Source organism: Pteropus medius, unplaced genomic scaffold (genome assembly GCF_902729225.1).
Source record: "Pteropus medius unplaced genomic scaffold, Ma_sr-lr_union100, whole genome shotgun sequence".
In the NCBI taxonomy this organism is placed as follows: Eukaryota; Metazoa; Chordata; class Mammalia; order Chiroptera; family Pteropodidae; genus Pteropus; species Pteropus medius.
Window position 1 is genome coordinate 27,469,608 of NW_024342471.1, and position 19,543 is coordinate 27,489,150.

Genomic DNA, 19,543 nt, shown 5'->3' on the forward strand with positions numbered 1-19,543 from the left:
GATTAATCGGGTCTCACTCGTTAATTTGCACGGCCCGCCCTCCCCACCTGTTCCCGCCCCTGAGCGTGTGGCTGCGGGAACCTAGTATCCGCGCAGCAGCTCTGAATTAGACTCTCACTCCAGGCCCCGCGAGCCCCCGCCCCCGCTGCTCCGGGAAGGAAAGGAAAGGAAAGGAACTCTAATGCACAGGCTCACAGACGAATGGGACCAGCTCCGCACCGCGGGCTCCTCCGTGCCTGAGTCTCCGTCCTTTGTGGCAGGACGCTGTCCTCTGAAGGGGACCACGGGTGGGGGGAGGATGAGGAGTGGGTCCTGGAGACCCCTCCCCCCACGCACAGCCCAACCAAGGTCACGCCAGCTCCAGAGACGCTGCTGCTGAGGCGGAGTGGCCCCTGCGGGAAGGCCGCCCCCTCCGCTTGCCTCCCACTCCACCCTGTCCCAAGGACATTTCCATGGTAACCAGTTCTTGACAGAAACAGGATTGGAATTCAAGATGGGAACTTCAGCTAGGTGGCCAGTCCAGCTCTTTGGTTTTGGGGGAAATCATGTAGGGGCTGAGAGACGGGCCTGGGAGGGGACAGAGGGGACCTATCAGCACTGGGTCCCAGTGGAACTTCAATGACCCGCGAGAGGCCAGGGGCGGTGCTGACTCATTCGACCAGGGGCAGGGTCCTGCCAGCCCCCCTAAAGCCCTAGGACGCCCTCCTCCAACCTCTCAGGCAGACCTCGCCCACCCTTGCCTTGCCCAGACCTCTGTCCCCCCGAGGTGACACTGCACTGACTGTCCCCTCATTTCATCCTAGGGTCAGCCGCAGCAACCTTCCAAAACCCAAATTCCCCTGAGGGCGGGGACATTTGCAAAGCACTTTCCAGGTGTGTTTTCTCTGTCACCCCTTCTGCCCCATAGCCACACCTGGCCTCTTCCTGGTCCTCCTCATCAGACACAACGCATGTCTCCTGTGGGTCTCCCCTCACCCCTGCTAGTAATGTGAGCTCATGAAGGGGGCCTAGGCTTTGCATACAGCACCTGGCTCTCAGTGGGGGCTGTATAAACAGGTTGAATGAATGGATGATGGATGGATAGATGGGTAAATGATGATAGATGATGGATGATGGTGGAGGGATGGTGGCCAGGCCCATCTGGACCCCAGTGTGCTGCGTGCCAACTGCCCTGGCCCCAGGCACACATGCTCAAGCTGAGAGAATCCAGGTGTTTGGGGCAGGGGTTGATCTCCCAGGAGGGAGGGACGACGAGCACACGGGTCAGGCAGGAGCAAGGGTGCATGGAATAGGGCAGGGTGCCGAGCCCCGTTCACCTCACTGAGTTCTCCTCCATCCCTCAGGAATGGACCAGGAGTGAATGTGGTGGTTCTCGCCTCACAGGGCCTGGTGAGGCCACCCTGCCTTCCATTGGGCCAGCGTCATGCCCACTGCCTGGCTGCCCCTCGAAGCACGCCTCTCAGCCAGTCCTGCCCGTGGCCCTCCCGTGATGCACAGTGGACCCTGCCCGCGGACCCTGCCCGCGGAGTCCCGGGATGGCTCTGGCTGCATGCTCTCCGAGCTGTTAGGACCCAGCCTGGCCTTGCAGTCTGAGCCCCCACCAGAGTCTGCAGTCCAGCGCTCACCACCATGAAGCCTTGAGTGAAAGGCCCTGACTACTGTGGAAACAGGTAACCCCCGAGTCAGAGGCCTCCACTAGCCACATTCCCCCCCGACCCGCCGCCTTAAGGCCCCCTCGTTTCAGGCACTGTGATCAGTTTCAGGCCCCGCCCCTGCTCTCAGCACTGTGGACAGCTCCCCCAGGCTCCCCGCCTCTGCTCCCAGCACTGCGGACAGCTCCACAGGCCCTCCTCAGCCCTCAGGCACTGCGGGACAGTCCCCTGGCCCCGCCTCGCCTTGTAGCACCGCGGGATTAGCCCCACCATACCCCCTCTCAGTGCCTCCTGCCCCCCTCGAAGTCCCCCCCGGAATTAGCAATGCCTCTGCCTGACCTCCAGCTCCCTTGCTCCCCCTCGCCCCCCTGATGTCCCCTGAGCCTTTACCGATTTCTTTCCAACAGCCTTGAAAGCAGCAGGAGAAGAGCACGGGCCTGAGCCGCCCTGTCCCTCACTACAGGACTTTTGCAGCATCTCTGTGCCAGCCAGCGGGAGGCCCCTCGGGCTGGGGCCAGGGTGGGAGAGAGCGGAGAGGGCGAGTCCCGCAGGACAAGTCCTGGCCGAGGGGGCCTCGCCCCCACGTGCTGGGTTCAAGCCGTGACACTGAGTCGTGTGGTGCTAGGTCCAGGGCCTGTGGCCCCGGCCGATTCCCTGCTGGCCCCGCGTCCTCAGTGCCTCACACCCCTGACCTGGAGGACTGTGCTGCCAGAGCCAATGGCTGCTATGGGCGCCCTTCCTGCGGGAACTGCGGCCTGCAGCTGGAGTCTTCATGGGCCACCTTGTGCGCCCCGAGCTAATCTGGGGAGCTCAGCCCCGCTCCCGACCTTCACAAGCACCCCTGCCCAGCAGGTTTCCTGTGAGCTGAGCCTTGTCCTCGACAGCCTTCAGGTCTCTTAGACAGGTATTGACCTGCTGGTTGGGCTCCTGGTCCACATCCCTGAGTGTCCCCGCCCCAGCCCACCCCACAGCCTCTCTGCTCTGCAGTTAACTACCTGTGAACACCCTGCAGAGGAGGGCCCAGCCCCAGGTCAGTGCACTGCAGGTTGGAGGGGCTGGTGGTGAGTAATGACGGGGCGCATGTGTCTTTCCTGGTCTTGTACAGCCAGTGGCTCAATGCGAGCTTGAAGGCTGACATGCCCCTGCCAGCCAGGTGCCCCTCTGGGCCCCAGCTCCTTCCACTATTGCGTGAGGGTAGGGACAGTCCCCAGCTCATGGGCCGTTGTGAGGACAGAGAGAAGTCAGGCCAGCTGGCACTTGGCACCTGGCCAGGGGTCTGACAGGGGCGCTGACTGGGCACTGCTGCTATAGCTAAACTTACCGTTGGTCAGGAGCCACCTGGTGGTCACTCCTCCACCCTTTCAGGAGAGGGTCTCTGAGGTGACAGCTAAGGGACTGGACACAGGGTCTCAGCTCCAGCCCCTCCAGAGTCCAGGCACGGAGCCCATGGCCAGGCCTGGGCCCTGCCACCTGCCCCAGGGGCTGCAGAGTGTCCCAGCAGCCTGTGTCCGGGTCTGGAGCCAAGGACCCCCTACAGGCTCCGTCTCAAGCTGCCCGACCGGGGACCTGAACTTGGGCAGGTCTGGACGCCTATCCTCTCCAGTCAGAGGACACAGCCCAGCCCTCCGGCCAGCGAGCAAGGCGGCCACCCCAAGGCGGACATTAGGATAGGGAGACGGTGCAGCTCCTCGTGAAGAATTATGTCCCCACAGGCCACCGGCACAGAAAAGCCCTTTGTCCTGGCCAGCTGGCCGCCTGCCAACGGCTCCCGGCCTGAGCCCTAACAGACGGCCCAGGAGGATGCACACAGCTCCTGCCTAGAGGCCAAGGGTCACGGCTCCCGTGGGGGCAGGTGGGGAGGGATGCGGGGGAGGACGCTGGTCTGAACCACTCTGCTGAGCGCAGCTGAAGCCACGGCAGGGGCCTCGGTGACCCTCTGGCCTGCCAAGTCCTCCTGCCAATCGCCTCCTTTCCCCTTCACCGCCCAGTCACCTCGCCCGTGCTCAGTCCCCTGCAGCTCCAGATGGAGCCTACTTGAGACCCTGAGACCCCCGAGGCCTGACATCTGGGCCAAGGGAAAAGTCACGTCTGGGCTTGGTCTGAACTTGCCGGAGCATAAGGAAGGCACTCCCAGCTTGTCAGCCTCACCCCAGGCACGTGCCCTGGGCCCCCACATTCACGGGGGCATCTGTGAGCCATGGAACAGAGTCAGGGTCCAGGCCCAGGCCTGCTCCTGCTCCTCGCTACCGGGACACAGGACAAAGATGTCAGCGTGGCCAACCCAGGGTGACGGCCCTGAGATGGGCAGACCCCTCTGTGAGACCACCCGCACCTCGTCACTGTCTAAGCTCCTTTGAGATCAGCACAGGTGAGGCCACTCGGGCCAGGCGGGACCCTTTCTGCTGGACCAGCTTCCTGAGTTCCCGTGGACACAGGCCGGAGATGGCAGCGGTGTGGGGGCCCAGCCGGCAATGCCACGTCGGCAGGCTGTGGACATCTACCCGCCCTGCAGGCACTGGCTGGAAGGATGCGGAAGGCCCCTGGCTGCGGGGCAGGGGGGCCCTCTGGGGTCTGAGCTGGCTCGGGCCGGGGAGGAGGCACGGGGAGGCCCCTGCACCTCCATCCGCAGCCAGCTGGATAGCTGCAGGCCAGAGGCCGCGGTGGTCCCAGAGGCCGTTTCTTGGGCACGTTCGCACAGTGAGCGCGTGTGAACGCCGGTGCCCATGCTCCCGGGCTGGGGCTGCGTCGCTGAGGCCTGGCTCTGAGGCCTGGCCCGCCCTGCCCACTCTCACCCCAGCCCTGTGTCCAGCTTTCCTGCTGGGAGGCCCTGTGTCGGGAAGCAGGCCCCCCACACCCTACGTCCACCCCACTCTGGGGCACCCACACGGCCTGTATCCAGCCCGCCGGAAGGAGCCCAGGTCCCCAGGCCAGGGGCAGAGCTCTTGTCCACGGTGCTGCCCTCACAGTCCTCTGGCCAGCACCGGGCACCCCAGCAGGTGCCAGGCCATGAGCACCTCAGCCTTTGGCTCAGGAACCGTGGGCTGCTGACCGCCCTCAGGGGCTGCCCTGCGTGGACACGCGCTGGGGTGGCTCAGGCGGGATGAAGCGGACCTTGGTGCCTCCGTGTACCCAGGCACCCCGAGGGCTGTGGCTGGGGCCGGGCAGGGGGTGCAAGAGCCTGAGGCCCCCACACAGGTCCCGAGGCCCCGCCCCGTGAAAGCCATCGCCGTCCGCTCTGGTTCTCGCTGCTCCTGTCCCAGGTCCCTAGACGCAGCGAGGCCCGCCCAGCACACCCTCAGGCTCTCAGCTTCATCCCTTCTGGACATTCAGCCTCTGCTGGGGACCAGGAGCCAAGACTGGGTGAGGTGCCTGTGGAAGGGGCCCGTTCTTCCTGATTAGCATGTCGATCGGGACCCAGCTGGACTGTCCCCTGAACCAAGCACGGTGACGTCGCTGGTGTGGAAATGCCACCCTGTCAGCTCGACTGGCCCCTGGGAGTCTGCCCCTGGGACTCTGAGCCCATCGTCACTTTCGGGAGAGGAAGGGGCTCATTGGTGGCATGGAGCCCTTTTTGCTTCCTGGCATGTTGTCACATTTGTCACACCAGATGGATTGTCACAAGCATCTGCGTGGCAGTGATATTCTGTGACTCCCCTGACGACAGAGCCGAGGTCACCTGGTCAAGGACAGGGCACGGCCGTGCACCCCGCATCACAGGGCGAGCCCCTGCTGCCCCCACCCTGCCGTCCTCCCCAGCTCTGCCCAGAGCATCTGCCCAGGGACTTCTGCAAACCCAGCTTCTCCCTGCTGACAAAGGCCGTCTGCAAATAGCTCGTCGTGGCTCCAGAAACCAGGCGACAGGAGCCAACTCAGCCAGTGCCAGTGGCCTCAGCTACCTGGGCCACATGAGGCAGGCTCATGAATATTCATGAGCTTCTCCATCCTTCCAACTAAGCCAGCCAAGCTTCCCGCCAGGCCCCAGGCCCCAGCTCTCACTCCCCTCCCCCAACTCCCTCTTCCCCGCAGCCTGGGGAGGCGGCAGCGGCCTCCACCTCGGCCTCGACCTCCCTCTCTGCGCCCGGGCAGTCAGCACCTGTTAGGCTTGCTGTCTGTCTCCGAGGCGCCTGACGCTTCCCTGGCTCTCGGGAAAGCTCTGGGCCTCGTCCAGGGCCGGGTGAGGATGATCGCCCTGACGTCCACCTGCAGACATCAAACGCCCATTCCAACGTGTGTCCCCAGCCAGCACCACGCTCAGCGTGGACGCCATACGCTGCAGTGCTTTGTCTTTGAGACCTGCCGGTCACCCCGGCCCAGGAACAAGATGTGATGTGCCAGCGTGCCCTGTGCTGGCCAGGAAGGGGCTGCCCCTGCACCCCCACGTGGGCCGGGGGTCTGGCTGTCTGGGCGGCAGTGCCGACACCTGCAGGGGCCCCTCAGGGGGACCGGGGCATGGGACACGTGCAGACAGGAGGGCGGGTGGCTGTGACCCTGGCTCAGTCACAACCTGGTCACTCTGCACCTTTTTGTAGGTGTCAAAGCGTTTGCCGGTGTGGAAGCTGCCACCTCTGAGGACCAGCTCTCCCTCCGGCAGTTCTGGGCTGTGGCAGAGGCCAGGGCGTGACCACAGGGACCCAGCAGCAGCCCCCGGAGCTGCCAGGATGGGGAGAGGCACAGAAAGCTAGGGGCACGCCCTGCCAGCCCTCAGAGCTCACGAGCCGTGCCCTGAGCACCGAGGGCCCTTCCCGCTGCCCCGCAGACCCCGGGGTCCTTGACGTCAGGGCTCCTCGGGCCAGGACCGTGCAGGACACCACCACTGGGGACGGTGGCGTAAGTGGCCCGGTGACGCTGGCCTGTGGCCGAGGACACGTGTTCTCTGCGAGGTGCTGGGGGTAGAGGCCACGTGGTAACACAGGTCTCCCAAATCCAGTGACGTGCAGCAGGACAGCCAGCGGCCTCCCAGCCTTCTCCAAGGGCCTCACTCAGAGCAGGGCCCCTCGGGACGCAGCACGGAGCTGCCACCAGGAAGGACCCCCCACACTGACCTGCTGTGTGGAGGAGCTGGGGGGAACGCTGATGGGGGACACGAGCACCCTGAGTGCAGACACAGAGCAGGACCCTCGCGTGCCCACCGGAGGGGCCCAGCTGGGGGACCCGGACGGACACAGAGCCCTGCGCTGGCTTTGCTGCGAGGTGTTTAAATAAAGGCCTCTGGCCCCTGTGTGGACCCAGGCTGACCGGACTCCGAGTCCCCGCAGCTCCAGCCCCCCAGAAGCACACGCGCCCCTCGCACCTCCCCCTCACTGCTCAGAAACGCTCATCTTTCAGCTCCTCATCGGAGACCCTCTGGGGCCCATCCCCCAGCCCAAGGTCAGGGCCCGTTTCCATAGCAACCTGCAGGGCTTCTGCTGGTCACAGCTCATGGGACGGAGCTCTTTGAAGGCGTGAGCCCTGATCTGGATCGCTGGCGGGATTGGGGGCAGAGAGGGCCTCTGGGACACGAAGCCCGGCTCCCAGGGGACAGGCGAGTGCGCATGGCTGCACCGTGAGCCCGGTGACATGGCCTCGCTCATTCTGCCGTGCGTCTTGGAGACAGAGGGACGACCTCCCGTTCGCTGCAGGGAGAGGGGGTCGTGCTGACTGTGAGGATCTCCCCCCAGCTTCTAGGAGCCCTGCAGGGCTGGACGCAGAAGTCACCAACCACAAAGAGTGCCATCCTGTGCGTCCCTAGGAGACAGAGCCAGGGGCCGGCCCTCCCGGGGGCGCTGGGTGGCCGCGCGTCCCTGGCCCCCTCTCATCAGAGCCCCCTGGTCTCCGGCCGGAGACAGGCCGCCTTGTCCACTCCCTCCTGCTGCGAGGAGCTGGGGTCGCCGACCACGGGAGTGAGGATGGCCCCTCGCCTCCGCACCACCGTCCCACGGCCAGCGGCGTCTCTGAAGCAGCTGTTTGCTGCCTGGTGGGCGCTGCCCTCACAGAGAGGCACCGGGTGTGCCAGTGTCCACCTCAGAGACCTCCAGGGCATGCAGAGACTGAGCTGGGGCTGAGCCGACGCCAGCAAGGGGTCGGCCATGCTGCGGGTTATGGCTCCTGACCCCGCCGTTTGATCTCTAAGTGGGCCGCCGCCAGCACCCCAGGTGTTCGCAGCTGTCCAGCTTGTGTCCTTGTCCTGGGAACTGTGCAGGACAGAGGGGCGGGGCTGAAAGGGAACACGAGTGCCCTGGAGCAGGGACCCTCCCGCCTAATCCAGGGGCGTCTGCCCCCCAGACGGGGGCTACCCTTCCTCTCAAGTCGGGGACCTATGGCCAAAGGCACCCCTGCCGAGCTGCCGAGGACGGCCAGGAGCCCTCCCTCCCAACCCCCAGCGGCAGTGACAGGCGGGACCTAGGTCCGAGTCTGCACCACTGGCCTGTCAGTGCTGTGAGGGCTGACGGACAGAGGCCTCTGTCGGCCGGATTCTTTTAAAAGGCACCCACGGTCCCACCAGCCCTGGGAGGGGACAGCCAGCCACCAGCAGCCACCCCGCCGTGTGGGGCGGGGGCCCAGGAACCCGCCTGGCAGGGCTGGCCTCAGTGCCCAGGCTGCAGGGTGCCCAGGCCGCTTGGCTGGCCTTGTTCTTTTCATTGTTTTATGTCCTCGGTGGTGAAATGGTTGAGGATTCGCTCGCCGATTTTAAGTTATAGAGCCCACGTGCGCTGCCCTAACCACCGCCGAGAACTGTGGAGAGAATGGGGTTAGGGCGTCTCTCGCTCCCCGCCCCCCCGCTCGCTGCCTGTGCCCCCCCTCGCTGTCTGTTCCTGGGAGCGAGGCGAGCGGCCAGGAGCACAGAACTAGGGGTGTCGGGGTGCGGAGAGCAGGCGGGGTCTGGAGCCCCCGGGGCCCCACTGCCATGCAGCCCTGTGGCTTCCGCACTCTGAGCCTCTGCTGGCCGGTGTGCAGCTTTGATGGGCCAGCTGGGCTGGAACCTGGGGCCTCACACCTGGACGCTGGCCTTCTCCTGGGGGCGAGGACTCACTCCGAGTCCTCCAGGTGACTCTCAGCCCCTTCACTGGATCGAGCTCTGAGGCGTGAGTTCTCTGACTTGGGGTCAAAGGAGATTAAGACTGGGGGCCTCCCCCTACCACCGGACCACCCCAGCTCTGCCCATCCTGTGGCGTGCAGCGTCTGTAAGCCTCTGGCTCACCCCAGCCCCTGGGGAGACCGAGCACACCCCAGAATTCACGAGAGCCACCACAGGAAATGGGCCACTTCTGGGCACCTCCCTGTCACGGCACTTCTGGGGAGCCAGGCCCAGCACCTTCCGCTCCCGGGACAAAGCCCTTGCCTGGTGTTTGTCCTCCGGGCCTGCGCTCACAGCCAGAAGCCTGGGGAGTGGTGAGGCCGCGAGGCCATGGGTCTGCCCCCAGCAGATCTGCCGTGGACCCGTGTCGTGCCCTCCCCTGGGGACACCCACGCTCAGTCCCCACTTCAGGATGACTCGTCTGCAGACAGCGAGCCTCTGCGCCGGGAGCTGACGGCCACCCACACTGCACCTGCTGCAGGCGCAGGACCCGGGACTGGGTGCCAAGTGCACACACGTCTGTGCGGGCGGGTGCCGGGGTGCAAAGGGGAAGTCAGCCCCTGAGCCCGGGAGGGGGCATGGGAGCGAGGCACAGAGGCGCGGTGTGCCCGGCGCTGGCCAAGGACGACGGCCCCAGGACGACGGCCGCTGGGAGACTCGCTGCAGAGCCCCTGGGGGGTGGCGGGCCTCGGGCAGCGCCGCGGGCTCGCTGCTGAGCAGCCAGGAGGGGGATGTCCTCGCCGGCACAGGAGGAAGTCAACACAGACCCACTGCAGTGCAAATGTCAGACCACAGCGGGATGAAAAATGAGCCGCTCGGAAGGTCAGAGAGGGCGTCGGACGTGCTGAGCTGTTTTCCCAGCTCCCGGCGGGGCCACCGCCAGGCACACACGGGCCACGGACCGTCTGCGAAGCCAGTGCACACGAGGGTTCAGTTCCCAGACTCTGGTCTCTGGCAGGAGGGCCACAGGGGCCACAGCCCTGTCCGGGGATGCCTGTGCCCGGAGTAGGGTGCCGAGAGCGCCCCTCCACGACCAGGGCTGGACCTGACAACATCCGCAGATGACGACTTCGGGGGCTTCACGTCCAGACCCAGAGATAAAATTTAACAGGGCTGAGGTCGGGGCACGAGAAAAAAATGGATGGTATTTGTGGACCACAAGCCACGCCGGACACAGTTTGTCTGTATTACGAGAGACCGATTATTTGGAATGTGGGAGGGGATGGGAATCTTGGCCTCTGCCAGATGGGAGCCCTGAGGCCCTGGGCCAAGTTGCGGGCTCCACTCTGGGAGACTGGGCTACCAAATGCCACAAGGCCGTCTGAGGGTGATGGACAGGCCAGGGCCAACCGGGGCTGAGCGGCCACCAGTCACAGGCTGTAATCCTGACCATGCACCGTGTAACGGAGGGCCAGGACGGGGTGAGCGAGACCGAAGCCAGGGCAGCAGAGAGCTGCCCCCTCCACCCCGTTGGCCCCTCGGCCCCAGCCCTGCAGGTCCCGAGGGCCTCAAGGCATGGCCACCTTCCCCCACCTTCCTCAGTGCCGGGGACAGAGTGCAAACAGCAGGCGGTCCCCAGACAGAGTCCTGGGCCCAGCTCCCTCTCTGTCCAGTGGCGATGGCAGGCTTGGGCAGGTCCCATCCAGGGTCCCCCCAGGCAGGAGGGCCAGCTGTCTCGGTCCTCGGCTCTGAGGTGCCCACTGTGCTTCCTCCTGCCCTGTTCAGCCCACCTCTCAAGACCAGGATGAGGCGGCCAGACCCATGGAACGAGTCACCTCTGGAGACTGTGCTGAGTGGTTGGGCCCGAGGCCATCACCCTGGGGTGCTGGCTCGGCCACCCCCGCAACCCCTGGGCCGGTCGTGAGATGACCACCTGGCTCTGCCCTCGACAGAGATGGACGCCCCAGCGGACACCACCGAGACAGTTGGGCCTGGCCTGACACCCACTGGGCCGCCGTCTGTGGGCTGTTTTAGGGGATCCCCGTGAAGCCTTGCTGGGCACCCCCTCATTGCCACTGCAGCCTCAGGAACGGCGAGGCTGCCTAACCCATGTCCAGGCCGGAGGTCTGCACCCACCTCCCCGCATGGCACCGTGCCCAGCACAAACCTGTCCAGTGAATAAACAAATGAATGAACGTACGAGTGAATGAAGTGTGGCCACTCAGAGTAACCTTCAGGCCTGTCGTAGATGTTTTGCCACAGACATTGAGGCCAGGCCAATTCTGAGACCGTCCCCCCTCCTGGCTGCGGGCCACCAGGGCCCCGTGGGCTGCAGGCTGGGAGTGCAGCCGGGGTGGGGCCGTGTGGGCCCCTGGGTGTGGGGCAGGAAGAGGCGCTGGACAGCAGGCACTGGGCGGGCTGCTGTGCTCCGCAAGCCCAGCATCGCTGAGTGACGATGGTTGAAGAATCAGGGGCAGGAAGTGACGGGCTCCGGGCTCCCTCCCGCCTCCCGCCACCGCCTCCTGCCCGCTCCGCTGGCTGAGTGCTGCCACCTAGTGGCCTCCCGTCAGGCGACTCTGGTGGCTCTGGGACCAGGAGAGGGTGTGTCCACTCCTGCGGTGTGGGGTCCACATTCCTGCCCCGCAGCCAGCCCTCCCACCCCTGCCCACTGCGTCTGCCCACACTTGTCTGTCATTCCACGGACCACAGCCCCTCAGACGCCCTCCCCGGCCACCGCACACAACCGCGGGTCCCCTGGGCCTGGTCACCTTTGGCCTCTCAGAGGCACCTGCAACGCGCCCCTCGTGACGGAACCCCCGGTGGAACGGGGGTGACAGCAAGCAGGACAGAGCGTCTGTGGGGGCAGCTGTGCCTGTGCGGAGGCCTCACTGATGTCACCATGAGCAGAGCATATACTAGGAAATTGTCCCCCGGGTCCCCAGAGAGATGGTCCAGGGGGGAAAGGTCGGAGGGGGCAGGAGGGAGCAAGACTTCAGGGCGGGAGCGAGGCCAACAGCCGGAAGTGCCTAAGTGGCCGCGGGGTGGCTTCAGCGGGTAGCAGCTGGCCCTCGGGTCGAGCCCCGCAGCCAGCTTCACGGGAGGGAGAGCTCCCTGTAGCGTCTGTGGTGAGTCCTCGCCTGAGCCCAGGGCCACCGGGCCTGCGGCCTCCGCTCTGTCACAGCCCACACGCCGCAGCCCGGACACTCGCTTGCCACCAGGCTGCCGGCCGTGACGCAGCCTCCTGCAGCCCTGTCCATGTCCATGGCTGTGATACCCAGGTGACAGGGGCACAAAACTGCTTGGCCCACCTGGTCAGTGGGGGGACACACAGATGGCCTCAGAAACCAGTGTGTCCATGCCCGGGGACCCCAGGGAACAGTTCAGTTGGGGCCCAGCTCCAGCCATATCTCTGGGTGGGCTCTGGGGCCATATCTTGACCCTGCATTTACCTCTGACAAGGGGCACCCCAAGCTCTGTGCGCCCTGGTTTCCTGCATGCAGAGTGGGGTGATTGGTCATGCCACCTCACGGGGTTCGGGTGACATGTGCAGAACAGGGAACGGGGTACAGGCCTCAGGGGGTACGTGGCCGCGTGGGCCACACGCGCAGAGGACAGGGAGAACTCATGCGTGCCAGGGAGCAGTGGGGGCCACGGGGTCGGAAAGAGCCTCGAACGCTCCCCCTTCGCAGCTCTGCTCTGCTTGTCCTGGCATCCAGCCTCGGACGCGTGAGCTCTGCTGGGGACAGAACCTGGGCTGGGCTGGGCCACCCAGGAGACTTTCCCCTGACTTCTTGGCATAGAACCCCTGGTTTAGCCAGGCATGTGGCACCCAGGATAAAGACCCCATTTCCAATTTTCCCTACAGACTGTGACTGGGCCTATGGACATAAGCAGAAACTGTGTGTGCGTGTGCATGCGTGCGTGTGTGAGTGTGCATCCAAGTGTATGTGTAAGGGACAGGGTGTCCTTCTTCCCCACATTCTGCTAGCTGGAATGCAGATGTAATGGCTAGATTCTGGCAGCCACACTGGCCCGTGTGGTGACGCTGCAGGGGAAGCCATGTAGAGCAGAGAAACAGGACAGGAGGGTCCTGGGTCCCTGCACCTCACAGCCACCTGCCACACCAGTCCGGACAGCCCTCGTCTGGACTGGTAGCCATGAGAGATGGATGTGGGTCCATTGTGTTGAAGCCACGGTTGTTTGGGGTTTCTCTGTTAATCACGGCCAGTGCTGTGGGCAGACAGAGGTTGGCTCAGCGGCCGAGCCCCGGCCTACAGGAAGGAGCCCAGCAGCACCTGGAGCATGGTGCGTTCTCCTCAAAATGCAAAGGCTCCCCAGCCCAGACCTTTCCGAAAGTCTCGTAACGCAGAGGCCTCTGGTTGATGGCCGGGGCCTGCAGGGCCTCCATCGCCCCCACCGCTACAGGGCCGGGATGTCTGCGAAGAAGCTGGGCGCCAGTCAGCACAAGTCACTGCCTCTTGGGCCACCGAGCCCTGCGAGCTGCTCTTCCCGCTCACCTGGCCCGCCCCCCAGGGGCCCAAGGAGGGTCTGGTGGGGACGGACATTCCAGAGGCAGGGACGGCACAGCTGCTGCAGCTCGGACCCAGCACGGCCAGGCCCTTGCCCGGGACCCTCTTGGGGGACATGGGATGTCGCGCCCGCCCCCAGCACCTCGCGCAGTGGGGCCTTGGCAGGAGTCAGAGGTCGAGCAGAGCGAGGTGGAAGGGGGGATGGGGGAGCGACAGGCGAGCCAGGGAGAGCAGGAGGGGGCTCCAGGAACGCCGGGGGGCCCTGCGCGCAGCCCTCGCCCAAGCACCGGGCTGGCCTTCCTGGGGGGCCCTGAGGCTCCCATCCCAGAACCCCATGGCCCCGACAGCAGGAGGCCGCGTGGCCGAGCGAGAATTGAGCCACCGGTTCGTGGTCCTTTGTTACGGCAGCATCAGGACGCGGACAGAGCCCAGTGCCTTGACTCTGGAGAGCGAGTCGCCCCGATGGGGGCACACGGAGCTCGGGTGGAGGCCGCCACTGTCCCTGCCACCGTGAGCTCAGGCCACAGGCCAGCTCCCAGGGGCAGCGTACGAGAGGAAAGAGGCCACACGCCGTCCAGGTTGAACCACCGCGTTTTACTAAGTGCACTGGGCCACCGGGCACCGCACTCCTCCCATGGCAGTAGAATTTTCCAGAACTTCCCACACGCGTCCCTGCCACCAGATATCACCCCCAAAGTCCCCAGAGAAGCCGCACTGGGCCCGTTCTCACGGCACAAGCCTCAACCTGACAGTGAGCCAAGTGTGTCGGCGTCCCGCCGGTCCGTGGAAAACTGGACTCATTCTTGGGCGTCTGTCCTTGGGTGCGGAGGCGCGCCTGGAGGCTCGGGGTGCAGAGGGGGCCTGGCCGCAGGGCGCGGGCGCACGCCGTGTTCCCGTGTACGGCACGCGCAAGGCATCACAAAACATTCTTTGGAGCATGAACAGAAGTGCAAAGGCAGCCAAGGCAACGGCGCAGACGGGGAGCGGCAGCCGCCTTCGGCGGGCGGGCGACGGACCACGGGGCGGACGGGCGGACGGGCGGGGCGCGGACAGATGGTGGGGCGCGGGGAAGGGCGCAAGCGGACCCAGCAGACGTGGGCGCAGAGCCCCTGCGGGCACGGTGCGGGCGCTGGTGTGACACCCGCCGCCCACCCCGTGCCCTTCTGCGGGCCACAACGGAAGAGGAGGTGGCCGGGTGCCAGGGCCTGGTGGTCACCAAGGGGGCACGGGGTGACCTCAGTGAATTCCCGTCCACGTGCGTTAAGGCAACTTCACAAAACGTGGTCAGAGCTGGACGTGTGGCACGCCTGCCGGAAGCCCCAGGACCAGGGCCACCCCAAGAGGGTCCTCGACTGTCTGGCACCTGGCCCACCTGTCCTGACGGCCTCCGTTAGCTGGGGACACCCACACAAGTGTCCAAGACAAGAGACCCTCCACCTCCCCCAACCCCACACATGACTTTAAAGGCTGTAAGGAGAGCCTTGCAGGGAGCATGTTCCTCGCTCTCCACCCCGTTTCTGACACCCCCACCCTGGGGTCTGCCCCCACCCCTCATAAGATGGTGGACTCCAGCGACCGGGGCCCCCACTCCTGCACGCTGCAGGGGCCATGGTGTCCTGGCCTGGGCAGCCAGCCCTCTCAGGCCCCTTGGAGAGAGGAGAGGTGCAGGTCCTCGATCCCACCACACCACCTCCTTCCAGAAGCCCTCCTTGGTTGTCTCCGCTTAATGCTTAACACGAACCCAAGGGCAGCCGTTCCCGGGGACAGGAGCACAGGAAGGAAGCTGGCCTGGGACGCCCGGAGCAGGCACCCCACTCCCGCCAAACCCTACCCAGCCTCCTGCCCCGCACCCAACATCAGTCCACCCGGGCAGGGGCCCTGGAGGGCTGCTCGAGGGGGCAGAGAGGGTGGGTCTGTCCACGTCACCACCGTGCGGGGTGCCCCACCCCTCCACAGCGGGTCCCACTCCCGAAGGGCCCCTCTTCACACCACGCTCGCTCCCAGGGTTTGTGGCGCTGGAGAACGTGGAAGCCGCTTTGCCCTTTGCTCTGCAGCCCGAGACCCCGAGGCAGATGGCTATGCCCGCCAATCGACACCTCACCCACAATTCGGGGTGACTGTGACATAAACACAAATGCCAGCGTTTCTCCAAAGACTTCCCAGGGCCCCCCACTCCTCTGGGCTTCGGGGAGCATCTAGAAAAGTCTCAGGGCTGAGTTCTGTCCACACACAGCGGGGGCGGGGCGCCTGATGTGCAGGTGGCCCCGAGTGTGGGTGGCTGGCGAAGAGCCAGTGTCCCCCATCCAAATCCACAGCCAAGGGCGGGGGTTGGGGGCTCCAGCCCAGAGAGGGAGACGGTGGGTTGACACGCTGCAGACAGGCGGTTATGCCCAGCCTGCGGCTGCTCTGGGCCCAAGTGAGGGCTGACCAGAGGGCATGCTGGCCGGGCAGCCCCCACAGAGCAGCCTGCACAGCCCAGAGCCCAGAGCCTGGGGCAGCTTTCAGCCCCCAAAGGTGGATGGCACTGCTGAGCGGGCAGCTATGGCCTCCTTTAGCGAGGGGTCAGGCGGGCAGGACCAGGAGGGGCCCCTGCCACCTGGCCCGGGACCCTCCACCCTCCAGGTGGCCCAGGTTGCAGCTGGGCCAGAAGATGCTGACCAGGCAGAGGACAACTCCCGTACGGCAGCGACGAGGCCGGGCCACGTGGTTGGGGCAGAAGGAGCCAGCCAGAGCCCCAGAGTCGGATCTGGACACCCCCGCAGACACCAGGCCCTTCCTGGCCTGGCCCACGCTGGCTCTGGGCACAGGCCACCCAGATGCTCTGAACGGCTGCCCGTGCAGCGGTGGAGAAGGGACGCTCTGCCAGGGCCGCCAGGAGCCCAGGGCAGCCGGGCCCGTCTGCTACGCCGAAGTCGCAGCTCCTCGTGGCTCAAAGCAGGAGCCCGCGGGGTCAGACGAAGGGGCCGAAGCCGGAAATGTGAGTGTGCGTGTGGCTGTGGTGTGTGAGTGTGTGTGTGTGCTGTGTGTGTGCACGTGTGAGTGTGTGTGTCTGTATGTGGGTGGGCGTGTGTGCCCGTGTATGTGCGCATGAGCATGCACGTGAGTATGTGTATGTGGGTGGGCGTGTGTATGTGCGTGTGTGTGCACTGTGGGTATGTGCACGTGTGTGCATGTGACTATGTGAGCATGTGTGTAGTGTGTGCCTCTGGGTGTGCACACTTGTGTAATTGCACATCTGCACCTGTATGGGTACGCACATGTGCATACGTGTGTGTTTCTGTGTGTGCCATGTGTGTGCCTCTGGTGTACGTGCGCATGTGTGAGCACAGGTGTGTGTGCGTGAGTGTGAGCGTGGGGTGAGTGCTCCAGCTAATGCATACGCTTGTCCCAGGGACGTTTGCCCTCAGCCACACTCGGTCACACACACTCGAGACAGTGCACAAGCTTCCAGGGAACATCGGCCTCTGTCCTGTCACAGTTCCCTGGGGCTGGGCACCCCAGGGCAGTGGACGGGCACTGTGGGGACACAAGATGCCGAGGCCTGGGTCCGGGAGCTAAAAAAGGTGCCTGGACCCCATCATTCCTCCGACCCCCCCCACCCCCGCCACAGAGCAGGGCCTCATCTCTTCCAAGGGGAGAGATGTCACAGAGGAGATGTCACGCCCTTCTTGCTGAGTGGGACATACCATTGGTCTGGCCCCGACCCTCCTGCTGTGACCTCGGAGACACATCTTGGCTGTGGCTCCCGGCACCTGCGTCCGGCCGAGCTGCTCTGGGGGCGGGAGGCACACAGCATGGGGGTACGGGGACAGGACGCTAAGGGCCCGTCTTCTCAGCGCCCGGAGCCCACGGTGCTGAGACCCACAGGAGCGGCCAGGGGGCTGGTGTGGGATGCGGACTGCGCGTCTGGGGCAGCCTGCTCGGGCCCTGCCCGGGGCCTGGGGCTGGGCTCTCCCTCCCAGGATGGGTGAGGGAAGGAGGCGCGGACCCCAGCCCCGACCTCACCCAGAGGGAGCACAAGGGAGCGGCCACTTGCCCGGGTCACTGCACACTGGCCATTCCACACTGGCCAGGGAGATCTACACTAGAAGGGACTTTTCTCACCACTGCGGGGCCCTCGGCCAGAAAAATGGGACCCTCGAGAACAAGAGAGCACAGGGAGCAGACGTGGGGGGCACCTGGGCGCCTGGACCCCGGGCCACACACCAGTCTCCACGCCTGAGCCCTCCCAGGGCCTGGGGGGGAGCGCACCCTGAGCACGGACAGCAGTGGGTCTTTCCGGGCACCACCTTCCAGCAAGCACGGGGGCCAGGCCACCCTCCAGCTGCCCACCAGCAGCCCAGGCAGAGGCGGGACCCCCAGTGTCCTGGCTAAGTCAGGGCAGGCACAGGGGGCAGGCACGGCCCCCATGGACAGCAGACCTCGCTCCCGCAGACCTCCGGGAGCTGGGACCCCAACATCCAGGCCCACACAGTCCTTTCAAAGTCCTTCCTGGAGGCTGACGCTGCTCCTGCCAGCTGCCTCTGGTCACAGTCAGGACGGACTCAAGCCACGAGAGGCACAGGGGGGCAGTCGCTACACAGTGCCCACAGCTCACTGCCTCAGAGGCTGGCTCCTCTGTCACCCCGAATGCCAGGCCCCTGCCCTGCCTGCTGAGGGCATCCTCGCCCGCGGCCCGGCTCACGGCTGCTGCCCTCAGGCCTAGGCACCAACAGCAAAAGCCTGGGGCCCTGAGCCCCAGGGCTTGGGGTGGGGACAGGTGCCCCTGACTCTCAAGACACAAAAAGGCCACCGCTGAAGGACCAGCGGGGTCCAGAGAGAGGCGGGGGCGGCAGCTCTGGTTGGGGCACCGCACAGGGCAGAGCTGCCTTGTCTCTGCTGGGGCCTCGGGGGGCTTCGCCCATGGTTGTGCACTGTCCTGCCCAGGTCCTGTCCGGGCAGCAGCAGGGGACAGATGAGGCCGGGCCCGGAGCACACGCTGTCCGCCACGGCTCGTGGGTCTCCGTCAAAGTGCTGACCGCAGCCTGGGACCGGCGCCCGGCCAGGGCAGAGTGCAGAGGACAGGGGGCGCCCAGCTCCCAGGTCTCCTGTGCCCCGGAGAGCCCCCATTCCAGGAGCCTGTGGAGCAGACTTTACCCACAGAAGCCAAGGCCGGCGTCCATGGGCACCATGCCCAGTGTGGTCCTGAGGCCCCGCCTCTCCTCTCCAGGACTCTCAGAGCCGGGGGTAGAAGGGACAGCGCTGACCGGCAGGTCTCTGACAGGTGCCCAGGGAGCAGGGGACACGTACCAGCTGTGCACACGGCGGACCCTCACGGGGCCAGGCCTGCCCCTCACCGGGCACCCTGCTCCCCGCCCACGCCTCCGCCCTGCCGCCAGGAGCCTGTCCTCGCCGTCACCCAGCCCTGCTCACGCCGGGAGGACAATCTTCAGAGTGGACACTGCCGAGAACATCGTCAGCCCGCCTGCCTCCCGCGGGCACCCGCCAGCGGCTCTAGAAAAGGCTCGAGGGTCCCGCCTTAACCCTCGAGGCCGGCAGTCGGGGGGAGGCGGCGGGCGCTCACTTCCGGGGCCCGGCCCAGCCCACGTCCCCGAAGGGGCCCTCGCCCGTGGCGGAGCGCGGCGGCGGCCCGCACGGCGTGCAGAGGTCCGAGTCCGTGTCCGACTCGCCCTCGGCGATGTAGGGCCGGACCTTGGCGCAGGGCGCTGCGGCCGCGTGGCAGCCGAGGGCGTCCAGGTTCTCGCGGGACTGAGAGATGCTGAAGCCGCTGAAGGAGCGCTCCAGCTCCTCGTGGTCCACGGACGGGATGGAGATGGACGTGTCGCTGTCCCGCGGCACGGCCTCGTGGGGCCGGCACGCCGGCGCGTCCTCGTGCCTCAGGAACTCCGTGCTGGCCCGGTGGCCCCCGCCGTAGGCGGACAGCGACCGCTCGTGGGCGGGCGGCGGCGGGATGCGCACCAGAGGGCCGTGGTCCCCCACGGGCGAGGCGCCGTGGCCCGGGCGCCCGTGGCTCTGCTGCTGCCAGGAGGTGGAGGGCGGGCACTGGGCAGCGGGTGCGGCCGGGGGCGCCGAGAAGTTCTTGTGGCCCATGGAGCTGGTGGAGCGGATGAGCTTGACGATGCAGCTGCCCCGCTCGCCTGGCTCACGGCCGTCCTCCGGGCTGTGGTACGGGGGCGCCGGCTCCGGCTCCTTGGCCCCGAAGTAGGCCTCGGCCTCCGCGGGCGGGATGCCCACGCGCTGCGTGTAGATGCTCACCAGGAAGTCCAGCTTCTTCTCCATGGACAGCACCTGCAAGACGGCTGCTGGGCCGGCTGCTCCCGACACAGGTGGGGGAACTGGGCTGCTCCCCACAAAGGTGTGGAGCTGGG

The 19,543-nt window shown here is 66.0% G+C and overlaps 1 protein-coding gene across 6 annotated transcripts in view; it reads right to left on the bottom strand.

Annotated features, from left to right (window-relative positions):
• Window positions 1-14,240: 14,240 nt before the first annotated feature.
• The window catches only part of KCNQ2 (potassium voltage-gated channel subfamily Q member 2), a 48,362-nt gene continuing 43,059 nt past the window's right edge, over window positions 14,241-19,543 (bottom strand). For all 6 annotated transcript variants that reach the window (XM_039864808.1, XM_039864807.1, XM_039864806.1 and 3 more), the window contains one exon: window positions 14,241-19,463. In XM_039864808.1, the coding sequence (XP_039720742.1) occupies window positions 18,735-19,463 (729 nt within the window). In that variant the 3' untranslated portion in view covers window positions 14,241-18,734. The remainder of the gene's footprint in view (window positions 19,464-19,543) is intronic.